Source organism: Lolium rigidum, chromosome 1 (assembly GCF_022539505.1).
Source record: "Lolium rigidum isolate FL_2022 chromosome 1, APGP_CSIRO_Lrig_0.1, whole genome shotgun sequence".
Lineage (NCBI taxonomy): Eukaryota > Viridiplantae > Streptophyta > Magnoliopsida > Poales > Poaceae > Lolium > Lolium rigidum.
This window is the reverse complement of record NC_061508.1, coordinates 284058372-284074599: the sequence shown is the minus strand read 5'-3', so window position 1 is coordinate 284074599 and position 16228 is coordinate 284058372. Positions and strand designations below refer to the sequence as shown.

Genomic DNA, 16228 nt, shown 5'->3' with positions numbered 1-16228 from the left:
AAAATTGGCTAACATAATCTTATTTGGATACAGATATATCCATTTCCATATCCACATTTGCTTCAAAATTCAATACCATATTTATACTAGACTTTGGTAAAACAGATCCAGATATTTACCATATTCATTTTCACATGCTTCCAGATTCAAATATTACCACTTCTATTTTCGGTTTCTCGAATATAAATATCGGATAATACGACTATCCACTACCAGTTGTGCTTCAGAGTCACGACTAGACCAAACACCACCAAAGCACAACTAGGAATTAGTGCATGCTTACGGGCATACGTGCGAACCAGAGATGCATATACATCGACAATGATAAACTCTGCGATGTAAACATACGATAGCAATTTCAGCTTTCGATTCTTGCAGCTGCCAAGTTGACGCCTAATTTTGTAGTTGCATACATTTCAGTCCCTGGGAAACCAGAAGCATAACTGGGTGGACGAGGTACAGATATAACACAAAACATGCAACCAGAAACCAACTAATTTTCCCATCTCACTTCAAGAAAAACCCAATTTTCCCATCTCTATATGCACATAATCTGATATTTATATATGTGAAATAAGGGATGAGATAACCCCCAGAACAGATGCTTGCACATTGCATGAAACTACCATGGATTCCATGCCATCAGCCCCTGGTTCCAAGGGTCATTTGTTTGAATGTAGTCAGGCCCAGGGAAGTAGGATTGCCAACTGCCGTCTGGTACGCTGTGGTAGGATTGCCAACTGTCATCTGGTACACCGTAGTAGGATCGGTGAAAAGGCTGCATTGTGTGCCCATAAGACAGAGGCTGCTGCTCACGCATGGCAATATGCTGGTGCTGGGTATATGCTTGGGGCGAGGGGCTTTGGTACTCTCGTGTCATGTTGTACTCAAACATGGAATGGTACTCTGGCTGGTGCTGATAAGGGGACTGTGGTTGTGGAATATGCGTCTGCAGGAGATAGCTTTGAGAGTTTGGGTTCCACTCTGGCATGTCGAAGTCATCATCGCAATTCCAGGGATGGGCTGCAACAGAGATGTTGCCATACTTGCGAACCATTTCCCTGAATTGATCTTCCGAGAGAGAGGTGTCCTGATGGCCCCTGTAGGTTTGCGACGTCGTTACATTGCCAGCTGAGTTTGAGACGCTCACAAAATTGTATTCTGGCATATCATCATCATCCTTAACAGCACCAGGACCAATGCCCGGAACAACCTCAGCGGCTACAACATCCTGCTGGGAGCGACAAGCATTGGAAGAGCAAGATGGTGGCTGAGAAATCCTGGGCAGAACTGAACTAGAAATTATGGCCCGACTCTTGGGGACATCTTGCCTCTTGGGTGGCACCGTCGGTGTGGCATGGGGTCTCCGCCACACGACGAGTCCGATAATAGATGTTCCAGCCACCGTTAAACTGCCTGAGTGCTCCTTTGGTAGGTGGTCAGCAAGTATCTGAGTGGCCTTCCCTCGAGGACAGAGGTACAACTCCATCCCTTCCGCAAGCTTCACTAGACCTACTCTCTCATCTCCAATATACGAGTCAATGGTCTGCAGGAGAATAATAGGTGGTTAGCAAATTAGGAGCTCAGAGACAGCCTAAGCTTTGACTTAAGGGCCAATATATATGCAAGGTTGGCTAAGCTAATAGAAGAGATCAAAGTTGTGGTATATGTGCCAGACACTGATTCTATACATGATGTAGAAGATGGTGTAAAGGCACGGTGCTCAACACCCAGTGAGAAGCTCGCAATTGCATATGGGCTCATTTGCACAACCCCTGTTACAACAGTGCAGATAAATAAGAACCCTCGAGTCTGTAACGACTGTCACAATGCAAGCGAGTTAATAACTCTAGTGACAGGACCGGAAATTATCATGAGAGATATTCAACCATTTCACCATTTTAAGGACGGTAAATGTTCATGTGGAGACTACTGGTACTAAAGTTCTGAAGGCAGGCCAGATATGGATTTTGAGATATATATAACTTCATGCAACTAATACAAGTAGGATAAGATCATACTCTCAGAATATCAGGTGAACTTAACTAATTGGCAAGTCTATTAAGGTGCTTGCTGAGTTTTTATATGGCGCACATCGTGTGATAGTAGCATTCTATAGAAAAAATTATGTTCATGTTCAGACTTTTAGAGCTGCGAATGAAATCTGAATGGGCTTGTACCATACTCTGCTACAGGTCTAGCAGCTACCTTCTTTATCGACACTTCGCGGCTCAGATTGTGAAGTACCAGCGAGCTTTAGTGATCATCCCACGGAGCATACTGTAGACTTAGGTAAATGCAGATTATACCTGTAAGTGGACAGACCCACGGCTGTTCGTCAGCTTGCCGTTTGTGCCCGATTAGTTAAACATGACTACGATTTTGCCCCCTTAATCCCGTCCTAGTACCCCGGCGTTCGTCAGGCCCGCTAAAACCCACCAACCATGCCAGCTCGTTCTTCGATCCGCTCAGTTCATGACCCTCCGACCATGCCAAATGCCACGAACGACCGTAGCTGTGGAACACTGTCATGAACTAGACTCCCCTCTGGGCGCGCCAGAACTGCACTTCATGGTGCCGGTCCAAAAGCTCGTGGGGCTCTAATTCGGCCGCCATCGACCTCTCCATCTGCCGCGACGCTGACCGCCGGGCAGGAGCATGGCGCATGAGGTTGGGGAGAGGGGCGGCCGGCGACGAAGGAGCACAAGGAGGCCTCGATTCGCAGCGGCGTTTTTTGGGTGAATCGGGCGGCGGCGGGCGTGAATCGCACGGCTGCAAGGCCTTCTTCCCCCATTCCACGACGGTGAGGCCCCCTCGTTGGATTGGACGACGCTGCTCGTGGACGAAAGGCACGGCCGCACAGGTCCAGGAGAAGAAAATCGGCAAGTATCAGGTACGCCGGCGGCAAAAAAAAAAAAAAAATCAGTCGAAGAATCCAGGACAAGTCATGGCCGCATCATTGGCATCTCCCCAGATTCGTAGCCATTAGCGTGCTCCTGCTCTGGATGAGGAAAGCGCAGAGCGAGGAAAGCGGACTGTTTGTTTCCGAGCAGTTTGTTTCCATTAGAGAGGAACGGGATGAGGTGGGCTTAATTAGGTAGAGAGGGTTAGCCGCTCCTGCCCGCCAGCTAACATGCTATATCAACGGGTGTTCACGTGCACGATTAAAGTGGGAACGGCTGGCGGCGCCGTGGACAGCTCGCCCCAACTTACAGCCTTAATGCAGATATCCTTGCGGCTACAGATGAAAGTTTTGATTATATGAGCTCTCTTTTAGTTCAGGGATGCTTTATGTCTGTTTTGTTTCTCTTTCAATCTCTGTGAATTTGTCAAAAGACTATGCTGTGGTGTTGTAGTTTCCTTGGTAGGTTTGAAACATTTTCAGATTGCAAGCAAAGATCTTTTGGCGAGCCTTATCATCTATATCCTGTCACTTGTGCTTTTTTCACATGGAGTATAACATATTAGTGCTTGCGTTCAAAAAAAAGATGTTACATGTTTTAACTACTACAAACCCCAAACAAGTTATGCATTTATTTAACAACTAGTTTTGTTTTGCTTTTCTATATACAACTAATGTTTTTTTGGAGAACTATTTCACTTTTCTTTACCCATATTGTTATTTGACAGGAAGCTTATAACTATTTTACTGTGGCCAGTTGATTATACGTGTTCCGGCGTCGCACTTATAAGCATGCTGTTTTAGGCTGCTTCTGGCAACTCAATTACTCTAGCGGTCAAAGTTTTCAAAGAAACTTTGATTTCTTCAATCATATGTTTTCAAAATTGAACAAAGCTTTGTAAAAGACTTCCATGAATTTAGAGGACCATGAAATTTTTAGTACATTTCTATGTTTTATGTGATACTTTCTCTTTCATTAATTTTTTCTTCTGGAAACAAAATATGTGTTATGCTTAAAACGGGCATTTTAGCCACTATCCTGATTTTCCTGTCACACAGATACTTTTCTGTGTCACGCGGATTTGCTTCTGAACAAAAGAATAATAAATTGGTTGTTTATTTTTGGCCCAGTTATCATTATTGCGAGATTAAAGTTGGTTAAGGAAAATGTCTACCAGTTATTGGAAAATACTGATGTTTTAATTTTAGAAAAGAGGTTATTGCACTCCCAAATGTGTGGCTCTGTCTAAAACTAATTTTTGGTGTGTTGGTGTGAGGTCATATATATCGTTAATATAATAGGAGTACTAAACACAAGTCTAAGTGACTTTGACTGTGATGTTGACTAATCTTTGACTTGGACAAGCTAGTTGGTAAAGGATGAGTATGAGCAGGGAAGTCGTCATGGAGGTAGTAGTGCTGTTGGAAGGGATAGTACAGCAGCATTCATGGAGGTGGTAGTGCTGTTGGAAGGGATAAAGCAGCAGCATACTTATGTTAACACAGATGACTAGAGAGGGAAGTATGTAGCGGGGCCAGCCTGGGTTTCCCTGCCGCGGCTCCCACAGTATCTCTTACCACCTCTCATGGCTTCCCATCCATGTAATAGCAACCGGTAATTTATTTTCTCCGGTGGTACCATGGAGTGTGATTGCTGCATTGCGACAAGGAGAAGCTGCTGAGGGTGGTGAGGAGGATGAGGGAGGAAAGCAGCAGCCAGCAGAAGAGGAGGGAAGAAGAGGTACAGCTGACAGAGGTGAGTGGTGACTAAGGTGCTTCGCGTGGTTAGCTTCCTGTCCATCCTCACTGGTCCTTATACCTATTACCTTACCTCCACCATGTTCTCGATCCAGGGAGTAATCCCTTCTCTCATACGTTTCTCACTTCTTCATGTGTGTGTTGTGCCTGCAATGTTTTATAGTAGTATAATAGAAGTAGCAGCAGTCGAAGCAATCTCTGAGAGGGTATTATATCTGTAATCTGTTCAATTATTTTTGCCTTGGTTCTCATAAATCATGTGCAAATGTTCCACGCTGCTGAATAGTGCTGGAGTCTCTAGGAATACGGCGCCTTATTGAGTCCTGGTTGTTTTGCTAGGTGGCAACTGTTGGAATTAAATTCCTAAAAAAAACCTTTATTCCACTAGTGTTGTACGCATAACTCAATAAATGGTCAATAATTGATGGTTAAAATATTTGAGAATAACTCTATTTTCCGGAGAATAGGGAGGAACCTGTGAAAGATGATGCCGACCACTCTCAAGAGAACCCTCCTTACAACATAACTCAGTTACCTGTCACACAAGTGGCAGATATTGAATGGAAATTATAATATTTTCAGCAGCAAAAACTCAAGAAAACCATGAAGGTGTGAAATAGGTGAAAGCCATATTTCGAATGAGGATTCATGCAGGATCAAAGAGAAGGGAGAACAAGAGTGTTTTTTTCAAAAAGGGAAGAAAATGAGGACATCATGTGTATTATGCATAAGTACGACAGGGAAATATGAAGTTTGGTTATTATGCTATCGGCAAGTAATAGTTGCAGAAAATTAGATACCTAACTTATAGTGTTTGTTATTTTTTTAGAGACAGATTAGTTAGATCGATTATTATCGCATTTTTATGAAGATAAGCCTAGATTTATATAAACTGGGTATGATAAAGTAACTTAACTTCCAAGAAAACAATAACCCCATGTCTAAGAGTCTAAGGTAGTAACATCGGATCTATTTATAAAAACTCCAAACTGTAGCTCTAAGAAATTGGCTCTAGCTAGGTAGCTATAACTAATACATAGCATAATAATAACCAAAAGTTGGACATTTGCCGTTGTCCACAGCCCTAACAAAAAGGATACAGTTTCGAGAAGTGGTGATACAATAGGAGTATTAGTTTTGTGGTGGCATTTCATCATGTATAATTTATTTCTCAATTTTGTCCTAAACTATGTTTAGTAAGAGTAGATCACGATATTGCAATGACTCGTTCTGTTCCATGTGGTGTAAAATAACACAATTGTACAAATATGACCAGATATGGGAGGAATCACAGAAAGCCTGTGAAGTTCGCCAGACGCCACATGCAACAGAATTCAAATTCAAATATGCGGTTGACTAGTGGGTACAGATGCAGTTGCCGTGATTAACTACCATATTTGGAAGGACGCAAGATCACACTGCATGCACCAATTCAACAGTAATGCTAAACATGCACAAAATATTAATATCAGGTCTTTCTTTTCCTTCTCTTCCCGTCGAAATGTTTATTCTGCAAGATCTCTTTGCAGTACAATACTGTTTGTAGCAGGATCCTAACAGTATAGCATATGAAAGGTGCTCAAGTTCAGTATGTCAAAACACAAAACAATCTAATTGCTCTGCTAAAAGAACAATCTATTTGAACCTTTGTTGTCCAAACCTCAGGTGACCCCTAACATGTAAATGGTTCAATGGAACACTAACTTATATAACAATAAATTTACCAAATGTGGTGATGAAGTATTGAACTATCAACTGTAAATAAAAGATGACTAGGTCAAGGAACATAGATTAGTGGACTGCCTTATCTCATGATCTACTTTCATGGCTTGCTACACTAGTGCTTTTAATTAGTACAAGATAGATGCGCACAATCCACCCACACCACCACACCTACACACACGAATGTGGGCCTCCGACATATGCTATGGCCAGTTCTTAATTCTACATTGGAAACGCCATAAGAACACCACAATACAAGGCCAGGCATTTTATGTCCCATATAACAGGTAGGTGCAGTCCAAATAAGTACGGCATGAGGTGTTAATCCTAAGGATTGAACCCAGTTTTGGGTGGGAATGAACAATCTCGATCCTGCCACTAGGCCACAGAACCCATCCCTTCTCAGTCTGCCACACTGAACTAGGATGCATTAACTAACAGTTACATCTAGTCTTCCATTTTATGGCATTTCAGTGCTCAGACTGTGAACAGGTACAATGCACATGATACATATAATTTAGTTTATGCAGCTATGATATAACCAAAATGAAACACATTCAAGAGTACATCTTTCCACTGGGTTCTACAATCAATCATTATTCTGATAGAGACAACTGTTTGCAAGGCAACAAGTGCAAGAATGTGTATATGCCAGAATTGCCAATTTTAATAAACAACATGGTCATCCATCCGACAATAGCATATATAAACCCAAACATAGAAATAATAGTTACCATGATAGCACGGCTCCTGGATTTAGGAAATTCTACCAGAAATTCTTCAAAAACACTGAGCCTCACTCTTCCTTTGATCTCAAGAAAGCGGTGCCACCCATTTGTAGACGGCTTTTCACCACTGCAAAAGAGAAGCAAGATATTGATGAAATACGGATGCCACCAAAACATTGAGATGCATGCTAGGACATGTGATTCCCAACGCAATGGAGTGTTGTGTTGATTGTTCAGGATAAAGAAATTGCAGAAAAAGTACTTCTTGTAGTTAATGGCATATATGTCAGAGAAGTAGTCAATGGCATACGCTTACTATAAGCGAGGTGATGAAACAAACCTTTTAAATATAGCAACCATATTTGTGAGTGTGGACGAACTAAGCTGAATTGATCCCTCCCATATACTGTCATGCGTCAGTGCAGCATCAGGAGTTATCTTACAGTGCATAGTAGATTCAGGAACAGAGCCATTAACAGTATCTGGTTTTTCAGCAACCGCCTTTTCAGGGGGAGATTTAACTAACACATCTCCCTTTGGTTCTTCAACTGGACCTAAAATTGAGACTGATTTGTTCATCGCTGATTCTAACTTGGACTCACAATTGGCTTGTGGAGATGGCAAATTAGAATGGAACAGGAAATCTGATGCAGCAGCCTTGTCTTTAGCTGTTGGAAAAAAGTCTGACTTCAAAGCCTTGCCAGCTTTGTCAATACGGGAATCATCTTGCAGGGCTCCAGTGGGCTGATAATGAGGGTCCTGCATGAATTCATCCAATGTCATGATCTGTGGAAGATTCTCTGTAACCTTCAAAACATCAATCATTAGCTCTTGCATGAGATCACTTTTCCCATTTGGTGGATAATCTAAATTGTTCGACGTGTTGTTGTTGCATGTTCCGGCAACGCCATCCTGCACACTGTTGTCTGATCCATTGACCTCGTTGTCTACACTTGTTTTATCATCAGATTTGGTTTGAACTGCAACATGTTTTGATGGAACATAGGAAGGTGATTCACCCCCAAGCCCAACTTCTGTCACATCAGTTTCTTCTACTTCAATTTGAAATTCTCCTTTGTGCGTTTTTCTCACCAAACGTCTAACATCCACTTCTCTATGAGGAAGAACAACCATGTTTGCAAACTCTTCAGCTTTAACCATCCGCCACTCTGAAAGCTCCTTTGAAGCAAGTTCTTCAATAGTCATTGCACATAGGTATTTAGGTGCTATGTCCCCAGACAAGACTTGTTCCTTGAGCACAGGATTATTTTTATCTTTCAGATTAAACAGAAGTGATCTACCCTTCTCCTTGTATTTCTTATTAACTCCTCCAAATAATTTGAACAGCTCCTCTTCAATTTTAAATGCTAAACTTTGGGCCTTATGAATCCTGACCTTCTTTTCTTCAGTTGTCTCACCAGTGGTAATTGCTCTTTTAGACTCTGGGCCAATTTCAGATGCATTAACCCCAGCTTGAACATCAGACATCTTGGCCCTTTTTGGATTGGGTTGTGACATGGATTGAGATTGAGATTGAGAAGCTCCAATAGGAGACCAGCAAAGCCCCTGATCTTGCAACAGGTCATCTAAAGCAACAGAGCTATTACCTGATACTTTGTCTCCCAAGGGTACATGTACTGTTTGTTGCTGCATATCATCCCTCACTTCTATTGCCATGTATGGTCTGAGATTGCTATTTGACATGTCACCGTGTTCACTTCTTCTAGTAGCAACTTTTGTCAAATTTTCATCATCATCTTTACCTGCAACCTGGAAGGCAGTTGTGAATCCTCGCATTCTTCCACCCTCTGCCTGTATGTTCCCACCAGCTGATCCCAAAGTTGGCACATTTCCAGCACATTGATGTCCCATCTGTTTGTCAGAATCGATACTCAACACAGCAGCCAGAGTCTCCCTGAACTTCATTCGCACTGACTCAAACAACTGCATCTGAGAATGAGCCTTTGGTGGCAGTTCCTTCTGAAGAAAACGCTTGCCAGCAGATAACTGTGGCGGCATTGACTTCAGCATCTGGACCTTTGGTGACACCGTCACCTTCTTCCCGGCCGAGGGCGGCGAGGGCTGTGGTATAAACATCTCTGGAAACTCCTTTGAAGCAAGTTCTTCAGTAGTCATTGCACAGAGGCATTTGGGTGTTATGTCCCCAGACAAGACTCGTTCCCTGAGCACAGGATTATTTTTATCCTTCAGATTAACCAGGAGTGATCTACACTTCTCCTTGTATTTCTTATTAACTCCACCAAACAATTTGAACAGCTCCTCTTCAATTGTAAATGCCAGACTTTGGGCCTCACGAATCCTCCTGGCCTTCTTTTCTCCAGTTGTCTCATCAGTGGTACTTGCTCTATTAGACTCTGAACCAATTGCAGATACATTTACCCCAGCTTGAACATCAGACATCCTGGCCCTTTTCGGATTGGGCTGCGTAAAGGATTGAGAAGGTCCAATGACAATGTCAGGATCCCAGCAAAGCCATGCTCTGTTTCCCACGGGAGCATGCTCTGTTTCTTGCTGCATATCATCCCTCACTTGTGCTGTCATGTCTGGTCTCAGGTTGCTATGCAGCATGCCACCATGCTCACTTCTTCTATACGCAGCAAGTTTTGTCACATTTTCGGCATCATCTTTACCTGCATCCTTGAAGGCTCCAGTTGTGGTTCCTTGCATTCTACCACCGTCTGCCTGCAAGTTCCCACCAGCTGATCCCAAAGGTGGCACATTTCGAGCAGATTGCTGTGGCATTTGCTGATGAGAATCGGTACTCAGCACATCAGCCAGAGTCACCCTGAATTTCGATCTCACCGAATCGAACTGGCCCTGCGGATGAGCCTTTGGGGGCAATCCCTTGAGAACAGAAGGCTTGGCAGCAGAAACCTGTGTCGGCGGCGGTGATTTCAGCACCTGGACCTTGGGCGACACCGCGTTCTTCTTCCCGGCCGAGGGCGGCGACGGCTGCAGTACGAACATTTCTGGAAAATTCGTCTGCACACTCGGCGCCTGCCGCGGCGGCCTCAGCGACGATGCCCTGCTCGAAGGCCTGCCACACCCGGGGTGGTGTGCGCTGGGAGTGGGCGCACCAGGCTGCGCCGGCTGCTGGCTCGCGGGCACGATCGGGTGCGCCTGCGCGGTCCGGTTGTCAGGGTAGTGCACGGCGGCGGGGTACGGGACCTGCGCGGCCCGGTGGGCAGGCGGAGGCAGCGGCGGGTGCGGCCCCTGCTTCGTGAGCTCCATCGCGCTGCTAACGCACCAACCTAAAGGTGGGATCAATCCATGGCGGAAGAGGGTTAACTAGGGTTGCGTTAGCGCGCGCGCGTCAGCACGGACGAACTAGGCGACAAAAAGACGGCGTGCAGGTGCAAATGCGGGTTTCATGGAGAGCTCACCTCGGTGAGGCGGGGTAGAGGCCGGCGCGGGGACCGGAGGGCGGAGGTGGTGGCGGAGCCGGAGCCGGAGCCGGAGCGGGGCGGGGTAGGGTTGGAGGAATTTGGGGTTTTGCCGTTTCCTGCGCTTGCGCGGTGGTGACGAAGAGACGGCGGCGAAGGCCGATCGGTGGCGCCGCACGCGTGAGTACGGCGACTGTAAAGTGGAGTGCGGCTGGGCCTTGAAGGGGTTGATGGGCCTTCAAAGCCATCACTTTAAACCCGTTTTTGTCAAGATTATAAGGGCATCTCCAAGAGCGACCCCCGAAAAATGCTTCTCGTAGCACTCCAGCGGGACGACGCAAAGTGACCGGGTCATCCACGGCGACGCAAACCTGGCCTAAATATGCGCCTCAGATGCGTCTCTGCGGACGCTGCGCGGACGCGCAAAGTGTCCGCTCGCGTCTGGCGGATAATTCGTCGGGCCCGCCTGGCAGCGACCCTGCGTCGATGCGTCTTCTCAGGCACACCTCCGCCAAAGCAGTAATGGCGACGGCACGCGGCCGTCGCCTGCCTCCGGCCTATATAAATAGGGCACACGTTCTTCTTCCTCATCCACTCCTCCAAACAAACCCTAGCCGCCACAAGCTCCATCGTAGCGCCGCCTAGCTCTTCGTGAGACGCAGCCAGGCCCTCGAGGAAATCCATGGCGGGTTCTGGTGGCCACCGAGGTGGTCGAGGCCGCGGGCCTGGGCGCCCCCGGGTCCAGGGCAGGGGCCGCCGTGGTGGAGCAGCTACGGCCCCACGCTAACTGTCGCCTGCCCCCTCCTCGTCCTCGCAGGAGGACAACTGCTTCGAGTTCCTCCTCTGTCGAGGGTACTCCTCGGCAATGCCCTCCGATTGGGGCTTAGGGTTGATGGAATCCTGTAAGCTGACACGAGACATCGGTTCACAGACAAGCGGGGAGAGCGATTTACCCAGGTTCGGGGCCCTCGATGAGGTAAAACCCTTACGTCCTGCCTGTCTGATCTTGATTATGAAGATATTGGGTTACAATGGGGTGCCGAAGCGTCCGGCTGAGATCTCGTCGAGAGGCTAAGTGCTACGGTGACCTAGCTCTAGACTTTTGGTGGCTAAGATTGCTATGGTTGATTGTGTCTCTCGGCAGCCCCTCTCCTGGCCTTTATATAGGAGGCCAGGTCTCAAGAGGTCTAACCGAGTACGACTAGATTTACAGTAGTACTAGATTCAGACTTTCCTTGTTCGATACTTCCTTTGTCTTGCCTGCCAAGGTATCTTCTGGTGCGCCATCGAAGTGGCCCGCCTTGCCTTCAAGTGCCTTCATCCAACTAGATTATACAGGATAGGGCAATGTCGTTTACCCGAAGGGTAATGCCCACGTCAGTAGCCCCCGAGTGTGTAGCCGAAAATAATTCGGGTAGAGACTAAAGCATGCCTCCTTTTAATGTTCTCTCTTCGATTGCTCTTGTCCATCTTGAATCATCATCATCCTCTTCTGTCGGGTGCGCATCCAGCGCTCCCGATGGGAGTAGCCCCCGAGTCTAGGTACGGATGCTTGCAATCCATGCGTAGACTCAAGTTGTACCACTCGAACGTTTTGCTCTGCCGAAGTTTTTCTGCAAGTCTTCATAGGTCATCAGATATATTTTCCGCGCGCAAGGGATAATGAGTAACGTGCCCAACCTTTGTTGGTTAACTACCGCTGGCAAAACAACATTACCCTACACAGAATCAAGTCCGTGGGCATGATCCTGGAGCGCAAAAAAGTTCTGTCGGGTGCGCACCCAGCGCTCCCGATGGGAGTAGCCCCCAAGTCTGGGCACGGGTGCTTGCAACCGGGTGCAGACTCGAGCTGAGCAACCATCTTTTTCTTCAGTCTTCTTTTTTCCTTCGAGTCCTCATTCTGTCGGGTGCGTGTCCAGCGCTCTCGATGGGAGTAGCCCCCCGAGTCTGGGCACGAGACCATCCGATGTTTCTTTATTTTTCTTCGACTGCTCTCAACAATCTTTGTGACGTCACTGTTGACGTATTGCTGCTGTGGTTTGATTGACAAGACTTGACCTGACGGGCCCACCCTAGTTCTGCGCGGGCAGTTTTTAGGAAGTGACCAGTGCACGCGCACCGACCGAGGCGTCTCCTCGATTTTCGCACATCGTGGGAATAATGGGCCGCCGGTTCCGTTCTTTCTTTAGACGCCACGTGTACAGCCAGATCTGATCCACCTCCCACGATGTCTATGGAGTTATGGCCTTGACCTTGCATAAAATTTTATGGCATAAATAGAGGGCCTCCTTGTTTTTTTACTTTTCACGCCTCTTACTGCTCATCTTCTCGTTCAAGCTTTCCTGCCTCCTATGTTCCTCCTTCAGAAGCTCCGCACACCATGGGCAAGAAGAAGAGCGCCAGTACCTCGGACGCGGCCAAAGTCAGCCGCGACTGGAGCGCCTTCGCCATTTCCAACCGCGATGTGAACAAGCTGCGAGCCCTCGGCTTCATCTCCGCATCTGACGATGACATTCGTCTTCCAGGTGTTGTTTCTCGCCCAAGGCCTCTGAAGGGCTTCACCGTTATGTTCGTTGCCTTCTTGTTTCGTGGCCTTTCTCTTCCTGCCCACGAGTTTCTCCGCTCCCTTCTTTTCTTCTATGGGATTCAACTCTAGCAGTTGACCCCAAACTCCATTCTCCACCTTTCCATCTTCATCACTGTTTGTGGGGCCTTCCTTGGCATCGACCCCCACTGGGGTCTTTGGAGGAAGATCTTCTATGTGAAGCGTCACAATGATAGCAATGGTCTCCCCGTCGTCGGTGGTGTTGGCTTTGTTGTCAGGAAGGAGGTCGATTACTTCGACTACCCGATGAAGGAATCCGTCCAGGGCTGGCGCAACAAATGGTTTTACCTGCGAGATCCCTTGGTGCCTGGGCGACATTCGAATCTCCCTCCCTTCGAAGACGTTCTGTAGCTCATCAGAAGAAGTCCTGGCGAAACGTTCTTTCTCCCGAAGAGAGGGCGACAGCCGACAGGCTGTTCGACCAGGTCGTCGCCCTGAAGAATACGGGAGGCTTGACGATGTGCGGCACTGAGTTAGTCTCTGTGTTCTTGCAATGTCGAGTGCAGCCGCTAATGTCTCGACCCCACCAATTATGGCTTTATACTGGCAAGGACGACAAGTCAAGGGTCAGCTCTGCCGACCTGTCGGCTGATGAACTCCGAGACAAAGTTCGTCGCTTGACGTGCCTCAGTATGAAGGATAATATTGTCCTGACATCGGCTCGTTCCCCTTATGACTTTGACCATCTCCCGACTGAGGTAATTTTTGCTGCTTCTTGCTTGCTTTCATCGCTTCTTTCTTCGTTGTGCTTTACAAGCTTCCTTTTCTTGATAGGCCTCCACCGTCGCTCAATGCTATCCTCCCACGTCGGAAAGCGGTGTGGAACCAGAGGATGACGATGACGATTCTGAAGAGACCGAGGACGTCCATCAGGCCCTTCAGGACAGCGATGTCCAGGAGGACGACACTGCCGAGGATGCTGCTTTCACCAGGAGCAAGCGTCGTAAGCAGATAGACGAAGATTTTATTACAACGGCTGAATCAAGTCCCAGCGAACAAGATAATGATGTCGTTGGAGCTTCTCCGCCTTCTCCTACCAACAAGGGGCCGTCAGGCTTCTTTGCTGCCGAAGATGACCTGGAACTGTGAGCATCTTTACTCCTTCGTAACTTGTCCTTTGTTATTTTGTATGCTAATCATTCTTTTTTCTTAAGCAGCTCTGATGATGATCATGTTCCTCTCGCAAAGAGGGCCAAATCTTTTGAGAAAACGGCATCAGATAAGGAGCCGAATCCTTCTCCTGCCAAGTCGACGCCTCCCACAAGGACGACCGTAGAAAAAATTCCAGTGTCGAAGGTTATTCCTCCTGGCGATGCTCCTACTTCGTCGGCTGCTCGTGACCACGTAAGTATTTAATCTACCTTAACTTCTCTCTTGTTTTGTCGGGTTTTTTACATATCCAACTGAGTCTTCTTAATTTCCCTTGCTGCAGCCGATTTATGCCACAGTCGACGCTGTGGTAGATTTTGCTGAGCAGTTTACCCGACTAGAGGTTGAAAACGCCCAGCTTCGGAAGACTTTCAAATCTTCGGCTGATCAGGTGCTGGAGGCCAACAGGCTTGCCACCGATGCCAAGAATGAAAATGCCTTGCTGAAGGAGGAGTTGAAGAAGCTGAAGCGGCAGATGAAGGATGAACAGGACGCCAGGCGCGCGGCAGCGGTTGCAACCGATAAGAAGGAAGGCGTCCTCCGCGAATCCATCAAGGATTTATCGGGTAAAATTCATGGCACATGGTTTCTTTCTTAGTATTTCCTTTCTGGCTGCTGATCTGTCTTTCTTTCAGAGGTTGCCAATATAACCATCACTCGACGTCATCAGCTTCGGGAGGACTCTACATCTGATGCCCTTTCGCTCGCCGCTGAGTCCAATGTCCAAGTTCTTGGACTTCTGCAAAAGACTAAAGGAGCATTGTCGAGGCTATACTCGATGATCTTCCCAAAGATGAAGCAGGACAAGACTCTTGGCGAGATGGCGGATGCTTTCCTTGTTGATTCTTCCGAGCCTGTGGAGGTATTGAAACGCCGTTCCCGCTTGTTTGGGGCGGTTCTTACTTTCCAGCTGCTAATGGGCCATGGGATGGGGTCTGACTTAGAGAAGTTGTCTAAGCATTGCCTGTGGATGATGACAATCATTTAGTTGACCTTGAACCCTTCAAACGATCGGCAGTGACATGTGCCAATCAGCTCCTGAAGCTGGTAGATGAAGCACAGGCCAAGCCTATTCCTGAAGCTGCCCCTGGCTCATCATCGGCGCCTCCTTGAACTCTTGCTTGATTAATTGTAAATAAGACCAATCGCAATTTGACTTAGCCCTGTTTTATTTTGGCTCTGTTGCCAATTCGAACAATCTTTTGAATGTAACATATATGCCAAGTGCTCCCGATGGGAGTTTTATGTTAATGTTGTTCTGAACCGAAGATTGTACTGCAGATTCCTTCATCTTCTTCCCGTGCCGAGCTTTTTCCAAATCCTTCGACTAACGATGAATCTGACCTTGTTCATCGCTTACGTGACCAAGTGTCTCGTCTGAATAAAGACATCACCTCTCTTCGCGCAATGGCAGCGTTGGTGAAGAAAAAAGGGGAAATAGCAACTGCTATTGAGCAATACGCTCTCGATGGTCTTCATATCGCTACCGAAAGTTTGGGCTGTAAGTGTTAACCCCTCTTTTGATTTCCTGACATAGCTTGGATGTTCCTTTGACTGATATTCGTTCCTTTACAGTCGTATCTTCAGATAAATCTGAAGAGGACAAGAAGATCCATGAAAAGGTCGAGGCGATGACTGATGTTGCTCACCCGAAACACGATTTATGGCTGCATCGTCCGAAGGCTGTTATCATGGCGAAGTTTGAGCATCGGCTAGAGAAGCTGCATTACTACTTTGATAAATTCCTCGCTCATCTCACGATGGTTTGGAAGACTTTGTTTCCTCTAGATCAGGCACCCGAAACTTTGTCTGCCCTATTTACCCGATTTAAGTCTCCTGAGAGGATTCGATAGCTGGTGCGGAAAGAGCTTCTGGCTGGTGCTGAACTTGCCTTTGCTTCGGTATTGGCATGTCATCCAACTTTAGACTTGAAAGCCGTAGCAAACACCGAGAGGAGTTC

The 16228-nt window shown here is 46.9% G+C and overlaps 1 protein-coding gene across 1 annotated transcript; it reads right to left on the bottom strand.

The window, feature by feature from the left end:
* Positions 1–622: 622 nt before the first annotated feature.
* Positions 623–10362, bottom strand: LOC124659554. Its single transcript, XM_047197415.1, has 4 exons — positions 7451–10362; positions 7117–7237; positions 5136–5195; positions 623–1546 (listed from the first exon to the last, which is right to left on the bottom strand). Exons 1-4 carry the CDS (start codon positions 10360–10362, stop codon positions 623–625), a joined length of 4017 nt encoding a protein of 1338 aa, XP_047053371.1.
* Positions 10363–16228: the final 5866 nt, after the last annotated feature.

What these genes read in the sequence shown, in the direction of transcription:
- LOC124659554 (XM_047197415.1), bottom strand. Translation starts at nt 10,362, where the DNA reads ATGGAGCTCACGAAGCAGGGGCCGCACCCGCCGCTGCCTCCGCCTGCC. An exon ending in ATGGTTGCTATATTTAAAAG is followed by an intron (nt 7,238 to 7,450) that starts GTTTGTTTCATC and finishes TCTCTTTTGCAG; the next exon opens with TGGTGAAAAGCCGTCTACAA. An exon ending in CCAGGAGCCGTGCTATCATG is followed by an intron (nt 5,196 to 7,116) that starts GTAACTATTATT and finishes CTTGTGTGACAG; the next exon opens with GTAACTGAGTTATGTTGTAA.